Source organism: Epinephelus lanceolatus, chromosome 3 (genome assembly GCF_041903045.1).
Source record: "Epinephelus lanceolatus isolate andai-2023 chromosome 3, ASM4190304v1, whole genome shotgun sequence".
NCBI classification, from domain to species: domain Eukaryota; kingdom Metazoa; phylum Chordata; class Actinopteri; order Perciformes; family Serranidae; genus Epinephelus; species Epinephelus lanceolatus.
In genome coordinates this window covers 13,189,278-13,208,331 of record NC_135736.1, presented here as the reverse complement: position 1 = coordinate 13,208,331, position 19,054 = coordinate 13,189,278, and the positions used below count along the sequence as shown (strand labels likewise).

The 19,054-nt window shown below is 39.8% G+C and overlaps 3 protein-coding genes across 3 annotated transcripts in view; 1 reads left to right on the top strand and 2 right to left on the bottom strand.

Annotated features, from left to right (window-relative positions):
- Positions 1-1,127, bottom strand: part of stx8 (syntaxin 8) — a 56,763-nt gene extending 55,636 nt beyond the window's left edge. Inside the window, exons 1-2 of the mRNA XM_033623265.2 lie at positions 998-1,127; positions 14-113 (exon numbers count right to left, since the gene is read on the bottom strand). Of these exons, the coding sequence (XP_033479156.2) occupies positions 14-113; positions 998-1,014 (117 nt within the window). The 5' untranslated portion in view covers positions 1,015-1,127. The remainder of the gene's footprint in view (positions 1-13; positions 114-997) is intronic.
- Positions 1,128-2,367: 1,240 nt separating this feature from the next.
- On the bottom strand, positions 2,368-7,037 carry LOC117255904 (cilia- and flagella-associated protein 45-like). Its single transcript, XM_033625144.2, has 11 exons — positions 5,542-7,037; positions 5,178-5,293; positions 4,794-4,938; positions 4,519-4,689; positions 4,210-4,388; positions 3,908-4,037; positions 3,633-3,779; positions 3,352-3,465; positions 2,988-3,181; positions 2,575-2,799; positions 2,368-2,478 (listed from the first exon to the last, which is right to left on the bottom strand). The coding sequence occupies exons 1-11, from the start codon at positions 5,593-5,595 to the stop codon at positions 2,412-2,414; spliced, it is 1,542 nt and encodes a 513-aa protein (XP_033481035.1). The 5' UTR covers positions 5,596-7,037; the 3' UTR covers positions 2,368-2,411.
- A 3,491-nt stretch (positions 7,038-10,528) lies between these two features.
- Positions 10,529-17,805, top strand: LOC117255015 (TBC1 domain family member 24-like). Its single transcript, XM_033623551.2, has 11 exons — positions 10,529-10,778; positions 10,984-11,147; positions 11,247-11,508; positions 11,672-11,788; positions 13,005-13,421; positions 13,543-13,782; positions 14,368-14,523; positions 15,056-15,119; positions 16,218-16,316; positions 16,442-16,775; positions 16,862-17,805. Exons 1-11 carry the CDS (start codon positions 10,573-10,575, stop codon positions 17,035-17,037), a joined length of 2,235 nt encoding a protein of 744 aa, XP_033479442.2. The 5' UTR covers positions 10,529-10,572; the 3' UTR covers positions 17,038-17,805.
- The last annotated feature ends 1,249 nt before the right edge of the window (positions 17,806-19,054 follow it).

The window sequence follows — 19,054 nt, the reverse complement described above, 5'->3', positions numbered from 1 at the left end:
TATAACACCTTACCTTTGCAGGGTTCCCCCCTGTTCTTTGCTGCCTGTTCCGTTCATGAATGTTTTCTGCTATTTCCTGTGCCAAGCGACAAGTGGCATCATAATTCTGTAACCTACAGATCAATAAATGGGATAGAAGCGTCATTTAGATTGACATGTCATTACTAACTAATGACAGACAGCAGCCACAGATACTTTTTGTATGAACACAGAGAGACCCCTGTTATCCCCATTACGAGTTTAATGTGGTAATTAAAGAAAACTGTCACTGGTCAATGGATCTGTGCAGAGTGAGGACAACTGACTGATCTGTTTCCTAATGTTGTGCAGCCTCCTAAACATATGTTATAAAAATACCTTACAATAAAATACAGTAAACACTGACCAGGTATTCTATCTAGCTCATAATGTTCAGTGTTTGGACTGCCAGAGGGCCTAATGTAACTCGTTAGACAGGTTTGATTTTGGAGATTAAGAAAAAATACCACTGAGTGTCTAAGAAAGATGAATAAACGCCACTGACTGACAGCTTCAAATGTTTTAGCTGCGACATTAGCATTTAACACAGCGCTAATGTACTGCATTGTAGGGTATTTGTGTTACTGAAGTACCAGTATTTTAGTTGGGTTAACGTCAGTCAATATGCCCAAGCTTTAGCTACAACCATCATGTGACATATTTAGCTTTGTCTTTTTCCTCTTTCGATTTTGCTAACGTCACTAAACTCCAATCTGAATTGTAAATAAAACCCTAAAATAACATGAATTTCCTTGCCCTGTTCCAGTACTGCATATACACATAAATAGCTGACTTTGTAATGGCTTATTAGAAATGCAGGTTATTGTATTTGGTTTATTTTGACAAGGAAGAGCTAGCTACAACCTTAGCTAGCAGGATATAGAAAGAGTAGCTGACTTCTCAGGGTTAGTAACGCCATTTATTGCAATTAATAATGCAGTTAGGGCAGTTACCTGTTGCATTTGAACACACTACTTACCATGGGTCCTGAGACATTGTGATAACAGTTAGTTATAGAGAGAAAATCCACTTAGTTTGAACCATCCGGCAGTAATCACCAGCAAACTACTTCTTGTTTGGGTGTGACGTCACTACGGCACGCTGCGAGGAACAGCCTAGTCCAGGGCCGCTTTTTTCAGTTGGAATAAATAACAGAAAGGCTACTGCCAGCAGCACAGTGTCACTGTTGTTGTGTTTTCCACGTGTAGACAAACTCGAAGCCTCCTCCTCTTCCTCCTCCTCCTCCTCCTCCTCACCAGCTTTCAATGCTCTTCTGCTTACAACAGTGGGCACAAAAAGCCACAGCTCCCTCCCATTTTGAGTACCATTTCTTACTGTCCTGTCCTGTTAAAAGTGACATTTAACTGCATTAAGGATATCTGTATTGTTTGAACAAGAAATTGAACTGCATTTGTTTTTTCACATTCTATTTGTGTAGAATATTTTTGTGTGTTTATGTTATTGCCATTTTTATTGGTTTATGGTTTGTGCAGGAGTGGACTTGCAAAAGTTCAGCAAGTAACCATTGACCATTCTTAGAATTTCATGTTGAGAAGCTGTAGATGTACTGAAAGTGTAAACAGCCTACACTGCCCTGTAAGTCTGTAAAATACATTTTATCATTATATATTCTAACGGAAAAAAATGTTACCTAGGGTATAATATTTGAACAGATATTGTCATTTCAATTGCTATAGCTAGCACACTTAGCATATATTCTACACAGGTATGAAGCTTGTTGGAATTTAAATGCATATAGATTTATGTCACTGTGTGGATGAGGGTGTGTTTGTGACCTGATGGTCGAAATAAAGATTTAAACCCCCTCTATCAGCCTGTACTGAGTGTCCAATCCACCCTCCTCCATGTCAGCTCTCCTTCATTGGCTGCATGTATTTAGGTAACCTCCTGTGGCGTGTAAAGTGCTTGTGTGAGACTGTATGTACGGAAATGACGCAACGATGAGAAGCCAACCCCAGGGCTGTTACTCCTTAATTGTACTGTGTGTGCATATTTACTCTGAACCCTCCTCATGCTCAAGTCCGTGTATGCCAGGTGTTGTAATATTTCCTTTATTCACCATTACTTTTTTTGCATGTACAGATGTGCACGTGAAGAATTGAAAACTTTTAGAAGGATACCCCACCACTTGTAAGGGCCATTTTATCCTAACTAAAAACTCAAAATTGTACCCAGTCTCCTGCAGTGTCGGCCTGTGTGATAGGAAGTTGTACTGTCTCAAAAAGATGGCTCTGTTTTTGCAAAATGCTGTCACTCAGCGAGCCATCCTCAAACACCATCATGTGTACATACCAATGATCAAAAGCTTATAAAGCAATTCAAGTGCAACAGAAACCTTTATTGGTACATTCTTATATACAGTAGTGAGTGAATCACAGTGAACAAGCGCAGGCCTTCCTTTCCACTTCACTGCAGTATATTTCAGACAGCCCTGTAGCCCTGCACATTAACAAACACATGTCAGGTTTTTCAGTTAAAGACAGCCATGTCAAAACATAAGCCACATAAAAGACCTGTTAACCTGCCAGTACTTACCTGAGCTCCTTCAGCTTCTTCTTTTTGACCTCATCCAGGCGCACACGTCTCTGCCGGGCTTCCTCCATTAACCTGTCAGCCTCCTTAAAGACTTCTCTGTGCTGTGCTGCGGCTGAGAGCTCATGTGCCTTCACCTGATTTCGGATGGTCTCTGAGTAGCGGTGTGCTTTCTGACGCTGCTTCTCCTCCGCCTCCTCCTGTTTGATGAATGCTTCCTGCTGCGCCCTTTGTGGAGAAAAGCAGAAATAGCAATGGAAAGTAATGCTATTAAAAAGGTATAGATTTATGTGTAAGATAGTACGAATAAATGAAATGAAGGCCTTGATACTAGCTGCATTATTAGTACACTGATTGAACCATCCTACAGATTTGATGATGTGTAAATAAATCAAAATTAAAATCAAGCTTCTTACTTCAGCACCCTCTCAAACTCTGCCTTCTCCCGGTCAGCCTCCATCGCCAGGAGGTGCTCTTTGCAGCGAACCTGCTCCAGACGAGCCGTCCTCAGCATCTCTGCCTGCTGCACTTTCTTTTCAGTGAGCTCTTTCTCTTTTCTCCTCCATTCTCTCTCTATGATTTCTTGGTTCCTCTGAGCACGGAGCTCGTCCTTTCAAATGCAGACACAAAGAAGTTGGACATAGTGGAAGCTTTAATTCCCATGAATCTGTATGAAATGTGTCTTTAAAAAGTGATTAGAGTATTTAACTCTGTTATGGAATTGAATTCAGCAGGTACCACATTTATGGCAGTGGCCAGCTAGTAGTTTTATTTCCCAACCTGCTCTGCCTTGTAGTTTTTTGCCTCTCTTTGCTGGGCCCTCAGTTTGGTAATCTCCAACTCCTTTTCCTTCTTGATCCGTCTCTGCTCTGCTTCATATTCAGCCTGCTGCTTCTGCACAAATTCAATGATAGGATGTTGAGAGTGAGTTATTTAACTGAACTTATGGGTATAGTCTGTCCTTGTATTACTGTTTGTCTACTTGTATTTTCTGCTGGTCACTGGAGATTAGCAATTAGTTCACGTGGACTGTCTTCGGAGATAATATGCTTTTATCTTACCATTTTGTTTCGTCTATATTCCACATCTCTCATGTCAGCCAGCCTCTCCTCCTCTCTCCTCCGCTCCTTGGCCCGTACGGTCTCATTATTGATACGAACGATCTCTTCCTGCAGACGCTTCCGCTCCTCCCTCTTCTTCTCCAGGGCCTGGAAGAAGAAAGGGACACCAGTACAGGTGCACCTTACATGTGGTTGCATATTCCCCTGAGCATGTCAGTGTTCACTTTTCTGCTGCATGTGTTTCTGTGTTGTCTCTGCGTGGGCTGTATCTGCACCTTGAGGTCTTCCAGGTTCATTTTCTCCAGGTTCTTCTGTATCTGCTGTTTCTCCTTCTCTTTCATCACGTCTTCCACTTGCCTCTCCTCCAGATGTTGCTGGATTTGGTTCTGAATTTTCTGCAGTTCGCTGAAAGATAACACAAGCGTAACACACAGATGATAAGTACACGAAAGCCCTTTGCCTTTACTGCTGATTGGGAAGAGGATCTTATTAGAGGGACGTGGGTGGTTTGGGTGGGTCATCCCTACAGTGTAGTGTGAGTCATTTTGTGTGTATATCCCAGTAGAGCTCCCCTCACCCAATCCTCTCCTGTCTGCGCAGCTCATTATTCAGCTCCACAGCCTCCAAGGCCTTGCGGCGCTCCACTTCCATCATGCCATCCAGACGCTTCTCCTCCTCTAACAACTCTGCCTGGATCTGTTTCTTCTCTCGGATCTGGGCATCACGTGTGGCTTGACACTGAGCACCCAGAATCAGCTAAGGGGATCACAAACAGAAGTACTGATGCACTGATAACACTCATACAAAAATCAGTAGTACTGCCAGTAATTGAATAGTTCACATTCAGGCCTATTTTGAAACTTTCATGTCTGCAGCTGCTCCCTACCGTGTTGAGCTGTTTGATCTCCTGCTCTTGCTCCATCTTTGAGACACTGGCCTTTTCTACCAAGCTCTTGGCACGGTCCTGGGCCTCACGCTCCAGCTCGGTCAGTGCCTGGTTGTCCTTACGGGACAGGTCTGCCTCATAGATCTGACACTTCCTCTCCTCTGCAGCTCTCTGGATGAGAGTTACATTGAAAAAAAAGGAGTAAGACAATATTGTCACATTGTAAATCTGCAAGTTAAAGAGCAATTTTGATTGGAGTTTTTCATGTTTCCTACAGTGTCCACTTCTTTCTTTCTCTGATGAGCCTCCCTCAGAGCCTCCTTCTGTTTCTTGGTGAGAACCCGGGACGTTGAGGTGATCCGCTCGAACTCAGCTGATGGCAGTATGATGGACTCTCTTGAAGGATCCTTAAATGGGATCCTGGCATAATGACAGGTGCTTGTTTGTTATATGTGCTTTTGAGGTTTCAGTGCTACATGATAGCTGGCACATGAGCATCTTTACAATATTGTGACATTTAAATTTGCTTTTTATTAATCTGAAATTAAATTTAGCTACTTAAATTTACATCTATTAAAGTGTGCATTACTACTGGTTTCATACCACCACGGGCAAACTGACAGACAATCTATGGAGGTTATCAGTGAGTGTTAGCCTACCTGAGATTACGGATGAGGTTATTGGTGATGATTTGAACAGTCTCTCCTTCTTGGTTCTTCTGGGACTGATTCTTGGCCTTGGAGGCTGAGTTTCCACGTTTGTCTAACTGTGATATCTGGACAGAGTTAGACATCTCACAAACCAAGTCAAAACTTTGTGTGACCTCTGCACCTGCACACACCCAGACTCAGTAACAGATGTTTCAAAATAACACTGAGCACTGCTGTCACACCATAGCAATAAACTGGTGCTATGAACCTGGGCTCAGCAACATTAGTGATGCTGCCATTAGAAATTAACACACTTTATAGCAACTTCATCATCTATGGCTGATTACAATATGTAATGGCCACACTAACTCACCTGTGTTGACCTCCCAAACAGGCTTTCATCAACCTGAGAGGTGGGAGCGCGCATGTGATACCGGCGGGTGTCAGAGCTGCTCCTTGAATTCGTGGAGCTGGATCCTTGTTTCTAGCAGGATTAGAAATCAAGATCAGAACAGAGGATGCTAATTTGGCAAACAGGCAAAGTGACATTACTTATTTCAGGATAAAAACTTACCATGGTTGTTGGTGTCCACTACAACCGAGCATGAATACTCTAAAGGGTTTGATAAACACTTTACAAGGTGTCCTCAACAAGTTTTAAAGACTGATAATACGGGCCAAACGTTTTGTTATGAATGGCACAAGTTTATTCAAAAACTTGACCACTTGTTTGTTGTCATGGGAACACATGAAAGGAGAGGAACGTGCGTTTGGTCCCCGCTTTCTTATGTTCAACCGTAAATTAAGGCTGGCACAAATCATGCTGTGCGGCCTTTGCAACAGTTTGTCTTCCGCAGCAGCCGCTCGCCATCGTGGTCCCGCCGTGAATCCAGTCCGGATAGCTGAGGCAGCGAGGCCCGAGGATGCGCCCGCCGAGTGGAGCTCTTCATCCGCTCCCAGGTGGCGTCCTGCCGCTGCAGCGTCCCGCATTGTTGCCTTTAGCGGAACAGTCTGTAGGGACTGTTCGTTACTTAATATGCTTCCGTCAGAGGAAAAACAGAACTGACAGAGTCTGACCTTAAAATAGTGATAGCCTATGCCAGCAAAATCATTCTGTTCTATAGCTCATGTAAAATTTAGCAAAAATAAAATGATAAAAATAAATAGATTGCTGTAACTAGCATGCACAACAATAGTGAAAAACAAAGTTTTTTTTCAACTCCAGGATTTTATCTTCAACTTTTAACTTTTATTTTTTATACATCAAAGGGTAGCTAAGTTTTGAAAATCCAAAATTGAATTCATGATGGTGAGAGGGTCATGCTTTTTCATTCACTCAGGGAGGCTTAAGAAAAAAAATATTTGTAGCTTCAGAGAGGGTAAAAAAAAAAAGTCATACCCCAGTCATCTCCCTCCTCTGATAAGTAAAGAGCAGTCCCTTAGCGCCACAGCAAGGTAACTCTTGCATTGGCTACCACAAGATGCTAGCTACAGCTCAATAAACAAAGGGAAATGGAAATATGAAAAAAAAAGGACATTTTTAGTTATGTGTTTAAAAGTAGTTTGCTATTTGCACATTATTTTTCTTTTAATATGCTATTGTACTGTCAGGTTGTCAGACTCACAAAGAATTTTGTCAGACTTCAAAGAAATGAAGATGAAATTAGGATATTATTATCAGGCCAACACAATGTCAACTGTATTCAGGTTGTTGATTGGTTAGGGACATTCTCCACTGCAACAGCGCTGTGCTGCTCAGATGGTGCAGGACCTGGGGGCCAATGACTGTATTGGCCAATAACAGATAAGCATGAAAAAATGCACCACCAAAGATGCTCTGTCTCTGTCTTCACCACTTACAGACTGCCCTGTCCCCTCTTACCTGCCCTGTCAGAACGGTACTTGACCCATCAGCCTAACATTTTTGTGCACATTTATGAAGGTATCCAAAAGGACCTCTATGGTTCTGGTGATTCACAATTCTTGAAAAAAAAAAAAAAAAAAAAAATTTACTGATTGTTTTCAACCATTATTGACTGCTGACTGGTAGGAGCCACAAGCGATCAAAATCACATTGCAAAAGGCACTAAAATCTGTCCCAGGCCACATTTTGGCCTTTGTCATGGCTCAGAAACTTACATGCATAAAACTTTGGTCTCACTTACAATAGGAGCATCTTTAGATTCATTTCATAGGCTACACAATAAATTATGATCCACTATGATATGAGATGAATAAATCCCTACTTTTGTTACATTTGTCGCCAAGTTGAGATTCAACTTTTCTTATAGAGAATGTGAAGGTAGCACACATCACACTGGTAAGATGGGGGCATCATCTCTCTCACCAAAGTGTTTGCACTCAGTCCAAAAACGAGATAATTTACAATATCTGGGTAAATGAGTGGAAGTAGCGCACCAAGGTCTATGTTGTTTATCCTGACTACGCTGTCCAAACACCATTGCTTGACCAGCCTCCAGTCACAGGTAACAGAGTGCTGTCCTCATAAGGTGGCGCCCATGTCCAAAAAAAAAAAAAAAAAAAAAAAATACAGGGTGACTTCGACCTCACATTCTCTATCTGTATATTATCCCCCCTTTAATCCACTACTGTCATGCAGACATGCTGGAAACACAGCCTGCTCTGCACTCCCTGTTCCCCACCCACATGCTCCCAGACACACCTGGTGGAGATCTGCATGTTTCTCTTTTTCTACTTTAGATCTGGACTGTATTCATCTTTGTCTGTCAGGAATGGTCAGCTGCTGAGATGACCCAAAGGTCAGTTTTTACAAACCCAATGTCTCAGCCCTTGCCCTTCAATCAGCCGCAGTGTAACTGAATACTGACACCATCACTGTCATTGTGTTTTCCACATGGACAAGCTCAAAGCCTCCAAGTCCCTGAAGAAACAGCAGGAGCAGGCTACTGAGTTTACAGTAAAAAAAAAAAAAGAGCACTCACAAATGATAATTGTGTTGCTGTCCAGGAAACTAAGAGAATATTTTGACAGTGTGACCAGAACCATGCTCTTTTAACTACAGGTGTTTCTGTTGCAGGCACACTCCAGCTCATGCTCACAGCAGGACCCAATGTAGCCTACCCAGCAGTCCTTTGACTATGGCTACACAGCACTGCACTGGGTTACAGCCAGCCCCCACAGCCCAGCTTCACTTAAAGCATCTCACCACAATTTGACCAAGCACCTTGCCTCCGTCTGTCCTTTTCTCTCTATGCTCTTCTACTGAAAATTAGATTTTCATACAAACTTATTATTTTATTAGTGCTATTTCCTTAAATATACATGACTTTTACTCAAGTTAGTGGTTGTTTACTCAATGATATCCACCAAGTGTGGGTGAGAAAGTTAGCACACATTGTCCTAACACATTTGATGCTGTTATGGGAGCAATGGACAGACTGTCATTGAAGACTAACTTTACCTTCCAAAAGAATACTGTCAACCTCAACATTTTGAGTCTGAAAACAGCGTCAACTGTTGGGCTATTATAGAAATACGTAGGAAAGAAGCAAGCACTCTCAAAATAAATCCCCTGGAAAAGTGCACATCCAAAAACAGCGAAAAAGGGAAAAATGCCAGCACTCACAAATGTCCTTTTGGTAAATTTAATAAACCAACTTGGGTGGCAGTACCAGAAACACAGACGTTTCGACAGAAGGTCTTCTTCAGTGTGTAACTCAGGTTACGGAAGTGGCGTTTAAGTACGCTTGAAGCAATCAGAGCAGGTGTGTGGAAAGACACTTTACACTTCCGCCACTTCTGTTCTGGCAGAAGTGTAAAGTGTCTTTCCACACACCTGCTCTGATTCTTCTGGTACTGCCACCCAAGTTGGTTTATTAAATTTACCAAAAGGACATTTGTGAGTGCTGGCATTTTTCCCTTTTTCTGTTATAGAAATAGTAAACAGTAAACCTGTGCATCCTCTCTCCAGAGACTCAGACTTAATAATCATCTTGAAAAGTAGCCTATGTTCAGCGTGGAGTGTTTCCCTCAAGGAGAGAGATGCATTTTTGTTGACAGTAAATAAGGAGACCTAAAGTAATGCCATGTAAACAGTACATTCTTCAGATGCTTGGTCATTCTTGTTAAAAGCCTGATGCAGAGTGACAGGACACATGGAAATTAAGAGTATATCTCACAGCCATTGTCACGGTATGAGCCTCGATAGACTGAACAGTATTCAGTCAAAATATGTGTGTGTTTTCACTTTTTTATTTCTTACAGTGTATTCAAAGTACAAGTATGAATCCCAGCCTTCATGGAAATCGACACCAGCGAACGTCATGAGGCTAGTGAGTTTGTTTTTCAACTCCATTACAAGTGGAGCCCGCATATGAGATAAGTACTCGTAGAGGGTTTTATGTGTCATAACCAAACAGTAGTCGTGTTTGGATCAAAACATACATCTGTTGTGTAGAAAAATAACCTTTGGAAGACTTCTTGGAATTGGCTCATTGGCATTTGGATGTTGCGCATGAAGCTGTTTCAGAGAAAGAAACATGACAACCCTACTATATCTGATGACCTTATTTTGAGAAATTGGTGCAAATACATCAAAGGTACCTTGTTAAAAATTACAAATATTTGCTTGTCAAATGTCAAAATAAAATACAAAATACTGATATAAGTCCATGTAACTGATTGAAATACAAGTAATTTGTCATTTGAAAATACAAAAATACATTCTACACAAACTGATATAATCACATTTAAGGCATTTAGTAGCCTCAATATGGGTTTGTCCTTAACTCTCTACATTCTGGTAATTTCCCACGTCATAGATTTGAAATGGCCAGTCAGGTTATCTTGACGGCGAAGAGAAAGAGATACAACCTCTTAAAGTATTTTCTTTTTAAAGTGTGTTGCAACAAATTAAATCTTATTTTTTCTGATCAGCAAAATATAAATTCCGAAATACTAAAAAGTAATTCAATACGTATTTGAAATACATTTAATTGAAATACTGCCTATCTCTGAGTGCAGTAATGAAAAATCTATTACAGAGAGTGAGTGGATTGGGTTTATGTAACATAAATAACAGTTGCCATTAGAAGGGTTATTTGAAGGACACGTGGTTAAATTATGCATTCAAAAATGTGTCTGTTTGTCATGTGATCTGGAAATTTTTATTCTTTGTATTTTGGTTGTAATTATGGTGGCATTGTAGGTGTTTGCCAGACTTCTGAGAAGGGAACACTTCATTGTGCTGGAAAAAAAAAATCATTGGAACTTGACTCACCACAAACAAACCATACCACTATGTCTGGTCTCACATGACCTCAGCCCACAGGCCTTTATAAAGCCCTGATCCTCAGAACATGCGGCTTGTGACAGGACACATTACACCTTACAGCTTGTATTTTGTGGAAGAATAAGATTTGAGATGATCGATGTTTCAAGAACGCCGGAGTTCTCCAACTGTGGAAACATGAATTCAATCTCGATGGTCACATTGTCTGACCAAGACCTGGACTCTATGGCAGGAAGCAGGGGCAGGCAAAGGTCTCACTCCTATTACAGTGTGGAGGACAGTAAGAATTATGGTGAGCAGACACAGACAGAGGAAACCTCTCTACGACCTCGCTCCAGGTATGTTTTTATATTCAGCTTGCATTATGTTACTGACTAGACAACATACAGCAACAAGCTTGTTTATTTCTAATTATGTGGATTTTTATTTTAATGTTGTGGCAAAATTGGATAACAGACAGACCATGCCCAAAAATAAAAAAGTCTAAAAACAGGCACAATTATTACTGAATATATAATTAATACACAATCAACTGCTCCCCAGGTCCTTTTACAGTTATGAGACATCAGAGCTTTACACTAACTATGACGTGGGAAACTTTGCAATGTGCTGTCCACCGAGGCAGAGAGATGGGGCTGGTGTTCGAGTCCCTTTAAAGAAGACCAAGTCTAAACCAAACAAGCAATCACCAACAAGAGAGCTTAGTGGTACTGAAATAATGATTTTATAATGTATTCAATTCACCAAATATTTTTACTTTTTTGTGGAAAATGAAAATTAAATGTATGTATGTCTACTTTGCTCAGGCAGTAAAGGCAGTCTCAAGTCAGTGGCGATGATGACTATCTCCGAGTCGGACAATTGGGAAATTTGCTCCAGCTCAGGGATGAAGTATGGCCAGTTTGTGGACTGGGAGAAGATTGACCCAGAAGCTGCAAAGAGATACCAGCAGATCCTGAAGAGTGATCATCAGCAGTTGAAAACTATGGGCCGAGAGGGATTCTGGGCCATGCCCCACACACTGAGGGCCAAAGCGTACTATCACATCATCCACAGCATCAATTCCAGGTTAGGACTCACATTTAAATTAAAAATATAAAAAATACACATTCTGTCACGAAGGCAGTGTGTTTGTGGGAACTGATATGACCTTTGCAAAATCAGTGTGCACATTTTAATTTAAATCCACTCAGCTTAATGTTCTGAATGTAGGTTGATGTGTTATCTGCAGTAGGTGCGTCACTCCAGACCGAGATGTCTACAATGAACTCTCCAAGAAGCTCTTTGGAGAGCAGAAGATCAGCAACCATCCAGTCCCAGAGTACATGGAGGCAGGAGAAATACCCCGGTACTTTTATGGGAAAATTGGTTCATGTTTCATCGATATATTGCAATGTACACACAGACAGACAGACAGACAGACAGACACACACACACACACACACACACACACACACACACACAAAAGATAAACATATTCCAGGGAAATTATTCTAATATATCTACTGTATGAACTTTAAAGATCCAATATGTAGGATTTAGGGAAAATATTCTCTACATTTTTATTGGTTTATAGTCGCCTGAAAATAAGAATTGTTTTGTTTCCGCTACCTCACAATGAGCCGTTTATATCTACATTAGGAGCGGGTCCTCTTATACGGAGTCCACCATGTTGTTTCTACAGTAGCCCAGAACAGACAAACCAAACACTGACTCTAGATAAGCCAAACTGCATTTTCGCATTTTTTGACACCGTAGTTCCCCTACACGCTTGTCACATGATGGAGGTTTTAGTTCTACAACCTTACCACTAGGTGCCACTAAACCCTACACACTTGACCTTTAAACTGGCAAAAGAACAAACCTAAAAAGCATAAAGTGCCCTCATCATATTTAAGCATGTCAGATGATATCTAATCTATTTGTTTAATTTTTACTTTAGTGGCCATTTGTGTTTTTTTAACTTTTGGAAAAGGGATTGCCTTCTACCCAGAAAGACAATGATGCAAGATGCAAATTTTGTCCAGAAGTGATAAAAGATAATTGAACATCATGAGATGAATGATCCCATGAAAAAAATAACACAACTGTGCTTTCAAGGTCTGTTAAGATTCAGTGGCAACTAGTGGCGAGATTGCAATATTGCAACCAACTGAAAGCTCTCCCGTGTGCATGTGGGAAAGTTACAATGGCCAACACAAAAATGCTAAAACTTAAAATGTGAATGGCCCTATGCAGAGCCAGTGTTTGGTTTGTCTGTTCTGGGCTACTGTAGAAACAACATGGTGAACACCATGGAAGAGGACCTGCTCCGTATGTTGATGTAAACGGCTCGTTCTAAGGTAACGAAAACACAATCATTCTTGTTTTCGAGTTATTCTAAACCAGTAAATGCCTAGTTATAAATATTATGTTCAATATTATATTCTACCAATATATCCCCCTTATCCCACACACTGGACCTTTAAGTGTTGAATTGTAATGTATACGTGTATACCTTCACATAGAAGTCTCACCAAATGAGATTTAAAAAGCATGTTATTGATTGTTCTTCTCTTATCCAGATACTGTCTCAACAAAGCAGGCCTGAACTCTGTGAAAAAGATCCTCCTTTGCCTCGGCCAATCTATCCCAGACATGAACTTCTGCCCCATCCTGCCCGAATTGGTCTCCCTCCTCCTCCACTTCAGCGAGGATGAAGCTGAGTGTTTCCACAGTGTGTCACGACTTATCTGCTACACTGACCCCAACAAACGTTACATCGATCAGACCTTCCTCACGTACCATGCTTCTTGCATGACCTTCGGAGACCTCGCTAACAGGTGCTGCAGAGGCATCCGTAAGCTGATCGCCAGCTCTCACCAGAACCTCTTTGAGTTTTACTCTGACTGGACCATGTGGATATTTGCTGACCTCCCGTTCACATACGCCATCAGAGTGCTGGATGTCTACTTATTGGAGGGCTACAAGGTCCTCTACAGGTTTGTCTTTGCTGCATCTTAACATGTCAACAAAATCCTGAAATCTGAATATTTGTGATGATATAACCCATGACTTCTGAAACAATGCAGTAAAAGTATTTCACAATTATTATTTGCGCAGGGTGGCATTGGCTTTGCTCAGCCTCTACAAAGTCTCTGTTTCATCTCGAGTGGCGGACGTGGAGGACTTCAGAACAGATATGAAAAGGTTCATTCAGAACATAGCTCGCCACATCACGGCTGAGAAGCTTCTGGAAAAGGCCTTCATGATTCCGATGGCCACACGGAGAGAGCTCAACCTCCTGTTCAATGCCAATAAGGACTCCCTCATGCAAAAGGGTATCAGCACACATCAGAAAAGGTGGGTTAATGCCAAAATTGATATAAATTGGACAGTGAGAGGCAAATAAGAAATACAGAGATTGAAGATTGAGATTGAATAAGCTTCAAATACAGTTTAAAAAGAAACTAGTTGTTTTAATTTATAAAGTTAGTGAATGAGCTGCCTTAAAATTTTAAGTTCACTGAATTTGAGAAGACAAGTTCGGGTAATTTTGTAATGATTTAAACAAATAAACTTTTCTAGTCCAGTAAATTTGATCCCAAATTACCCTTACTTATTACCCTTACTTAAATAATTTAGTTTACATAACTAAACAAAATTACAATCAGGTTTATTTTACTAGAAAAGTTGATTTGTTTTGAATCATTACAAAATGATCTCAACATGTCTTCTCAAATTCAGACAACTTAAAAATTTAAGGCAGCTCAGACAATACATTTTTAAAGTTAAAACAACCAGTTTCTTTTTACAGTGTTATAATTCATTATGTTTTGTAAAGGATGTTTCATGAGATCTATGAGTAAAGTGCTGGGAAAAAAACTGCTTACATTTAACTTTTTTCAATTTCATATTCTCACCATAGCTATTTTTATGTTCCTAAAGGCAGTCGGTTGAGACGGTGGACTTTAGCAACTTCACCTCCAGTGTCGTGACAGAGACTGAGATGAGAGTCGTCTGGGCCTGGATACCTGAGCGATTTGCACTTTTCAGCCCCATTAGGCTTTTTAGTACAGCTGAACAAGGAAGAGGCCTGGCTTCGTGAGTTACCTTTGTTTAATACTTTAACATCACTGAGAAACCACCTGTGAGACAATGAACTAATGAGATGATGTTCCACAGACATGAATTATGACTAGGAGTGTTTCTTTCATATATCAAAAGCCTCCCGTTACATAACAGAGAGAGGCAGCGTGTTTTCACTGTCAACATGTTTGCTATGACAGTGAAAGTCAAGTGCAAGTCCTAACTTTTGTAACTAACTAACTATTGTATAACTCATGGTTCAAAAAAGCAGTGCTCCACAGGAAAAGTGGCCACTTGTAAAACATAAAGTAGGATGCTGTGGAAAGTTATGTTAATTGTTAAAGTTGTGATCTTGTCCATTTGACCAGCTCCTCTTAATATGATTCAAAATGCTGTCTTTAATTGATATACAGTGCAGACAGACTTTGTAGTATAGTCATTTACAGGCCAGGTTCAGTCATCAGTTACACTGCTTGGTTGCATATATAGCAATTTATTGGATATTAAAAACAACTCATGCTCTTGTTTTTTTTTCTCTCCCATATAGATTCTATTCACACGTGGAGGGACACGAACCAGCAGTCTTGATTATCAAAACTGTGGATGAAGAGGTAACATCAGATAACATAGATTATATTTGGATACACAGGATAATTTTGCTGCATGTGCTTTTCTAATTTATTTACCTATAGAAATAAAATGAGTAGAAAGGACATTTTGCTGTGGCCATTAGACACGTGCAAAAGAAAATGGCGATTGTCGTTAGTTGTTATGATGACAACACACATCAGTGAGGCCATGAACACCATTTTGTGGCCTATTCTTACCCTTATTTTTCTTAGTAAACAGAAAAAATATGATCAATCAAGTTCATCAATCAAGTTTCTCTCTTCACCAAACTAAGACTAGCGTTAGCTTAATTGCCTTGTTAACTCAGCATAAAACACACAAACCATCTTAGTTAAACTTGTTAGTCTAGTAGTTGGTGCACTGTTTCAACAATCACCAGCTTCACCAGCAAATTTGAGAGATTTTTATTTATTTATTTATTTATTTATTTATTTTACTATATGTCCCTTTTTAACAAGCTAGAAAAGCGTCAAAACCATACAGTACTTGGTTGCAACGTAATATTTTAGCAAAAAAAAAAAAAAATACAGCAGCTTTTCTTTCACAAATGTGGGAATGAAATTGAGTTAAAATGTACAAAAAAGTGAAATTTATCTTGCCTGGCCGGGCAGCTCTCTGGGTGCTCAGCACCCCTAAACCTCTGGTCCTAGAATCGCCCCTGGTAAAAAAAAATAAATAAAAAATAAAAAAATACATCATGTTTCAATAAACATAAAATTAATGGCAATAAAAGAAACAGAAGAATAGCAGTTTTGGTGATATTTTAAAAGCAGGGAATTGCTTGTTTCAAAATGTAATGGTACTACCCCACTGCTCGTTTGGTCGTTGCTGATAAACCTCAGTTCAAGACTTGCTGCAAGTTGGTTAGTTAGCCTGCTACAATGGTTGCACTGGCAATCATACACATAAACCATCCTGCTACGTTGATTGGGATTGGAAATTCCATTCTACAATCATTTTATTTCTATTTATTCAACCTTCAATTTGAACCTGTCGTACTGTAATACCAATAATGACTACAGTTTGTTTGTGGAATACACTTTATGTGGTATTGAATATTTGTGTTTCTCATTTCTCAGGTCTTTGGTGCCTTCCTGTCCACAGATGTAATAGAAAGAAGAAAGTATGACTCTGAGGGACTTACATTCTTTGGAACTGGGGAATGTTTTGTTTTTACGGTAAGACACTTTACCACTTCTTTCCACTTGAATTCGTTATATGCGTTTGCTGTAACATTTATCAAGTCAGTAGATTTTGATCTTTATTATCTTAAGTCAAACGAGAAATTTTCGCACTCTTTCAGCTTCGTCCCAGCATGGAGCGCTACCAGCAGGCTATGGTCAACATAATGACCAAGAGAGCCTCCCCTCGGCGGGTGCAAGACAGCAATGGCGTCTCATCTCCAGTATCCAATGGTGGCATCTCCCCAATCACAACCACCACCACCACCACCATCACCACCACCACTGACACCAAAACTCTGACTTGTCCTGCTGGAACCCCCCAAGACCCCAGCTACCTGACGATCCCCTTCACTGCCCCGTCAGCAGAACCCATGACTGCCAAACAGCCGAAAAGACCCAAGGAACATGAAGCATCCATGTTCATAGCAGGCAGTGACAGTCAGCTCATAATCGGTATGCCAGTTAGGTGTTTAGAAAAATGTCTCAAAGTCAAGAGTTAACAGTGTGTATGCAGTGCTAATGTATGTGTCCTCTCTTAGGTGGTGATGGAGGCCACGCACTCTGCCTACAGGAAGACCTAGAAAGGGGATACTCAGAGCCTTGTGACACATTCAAGAGCATCCCACTCTGCAAGGGACATTTCAAGATCCAGGCCCTCGAAGTGTGGGGCATCCAGAACTCTATTTCCCTTTCTCACAGTTTTCCCTCTCAGTAAAATAACGGGAGAGCAGCCTTGTAGCTTTGCATCTTTTGGTAAACACTGGACCAGTTTGTCATGATGCTGTGTCATTAGACTTGATATTTATGTACATTATTATGTAATTTATTTTGTGAAATGTACATATATGCACATACTGTGAAGCAACTGAGTGATATTTTACTTGACTTGTTATCTACATGTCAAGTCAAGTTTATTTGTGTAGCATGATATCACACGCTTTGTCTTACTGGACTTTACAAGCCCACATAAAGAATGGTTCCTATTTTAGTGAAGCTGTCTAAAAACACAAGGGAAATCCCAACAGGTTGATACACACCAGCTACAAGAGCAAGCATGTAGTGCAACACAATATGCAGTAATAAATCCATGATTCATCATCATTAATATACAAGTAAATAACTGAATAATTCTGGTTTTTGCTGTGTAGACAATCTGTTGGGAAATTGTACCTTCAAGATGTATACCTGCTTCTATGTATTTTTTCTTATTATTTTGCAGTTTATTTGCATTTGATACACAAACTGCATGCACTTTTTAATGTTATGATCAGCTGATCTTTTTTTTCTCACTGTCTAATAACTTATTCAGATATATGACCTGTTGTGAACATTAGAATTTTTACTGTGTAATGGCAAAAGCAAATGAGCTTCATACTGAAAACATATTTTTACTTTCTGTACACTGTTTCGCTTTTCTTACTTCCTGAGTTTAAAGCTTGACTTTGTTAACAGGTGTATTACTAATAAAGTGTGTTGGCCTGTGCTTGTGTGTGGGCATGTTTGCTTGTTTGCCATGAAAATGACCTGATTATTATCCTGTATTTTGTACAATAGGTGCCATTGCACATACTAGAAAACTAACCAAATTAGACCTTACATTATAAATACGGTTGGGAAGGTTACTCTAGATTACAGATTACAAGTTACCCTGTTAAAAATGTAATACATTTTGTAACTATTTTAATTATTCTGTCAAAGTAAAGTTACTCACCTACATTTGATTATGTTTTGACTACTTCTCTAAAAAAGCTGAAAAATTTCCACAAATAGGCTATACCAAAAGGCCGTATTCCTGCATTGCGAAAAGGTGCAAAGCAACAGAATAAATGTTACCAAAAATAATATATTCGGATGAAATACCTTTATAATCACTGCCATTTTGACTAGTAGCTATAATTTAATAACATATCTCAACAACATATTTTTATAATTACATTTATTTTGTAATTTAATTAGATTGAATAGGTTACATGTAACTAGCTATTCCCCAACATTGATTATACACTAGAGGTCCTGGTCTACCAAAAATAAATGATGCAGGTTTATCCTCCTGAGACCCTGTGTCCTCAAATAAGGTCATTCTGCTTAACTTGGACCTGTTGTCCTCCTTTGTCGACACCTTTTTGTGCCATCTCGTGGTAGTAAGAGCACAATACACTAATCCAGGTAAAAACAGGATGGCAGCCATCTCTACAACCTCAGTCTGTAGCCGACAAGGTCCAAAACCTGATCACATTTTATGGTTGAAACGTATTTATTTATGATTGAAAGTGTTTGTAGTTTGATATGACAAATAAATTTGACCAATTTTAGCAATAGGAACAATCTAAGACACTGCTAATTAGGAAATACTTAATTGAAGACATTGGGACTTTGTTTTCATCTTGTTTGAGGACACTGGGACTTTATTGATGTCTCATTTGAGGATATTGGGACCTAATTATTATTAGAAAAATTTTTTTTTTACACTTCTACTGATCCGAAATAGCTAGGAGAAATTAAACATTTATACCAAAGTCTCAGGAGGATCTATTACCTTTGCGGCGTTCACGTGCTGTTGGAACTATTGCACTGTATGTGGTAAATGGGACAACCCTTGTTTTTTTATTTGTTTGATTGTTTGCTGTTGCTTGTTTTGTTTCTTTCTTTCATGTGATAACAGACAATAGTGCGTAATAGTAATATTGGAACTACGAAAATATCAGTTGGTCTGGATTCAGTTGTAAATCAGT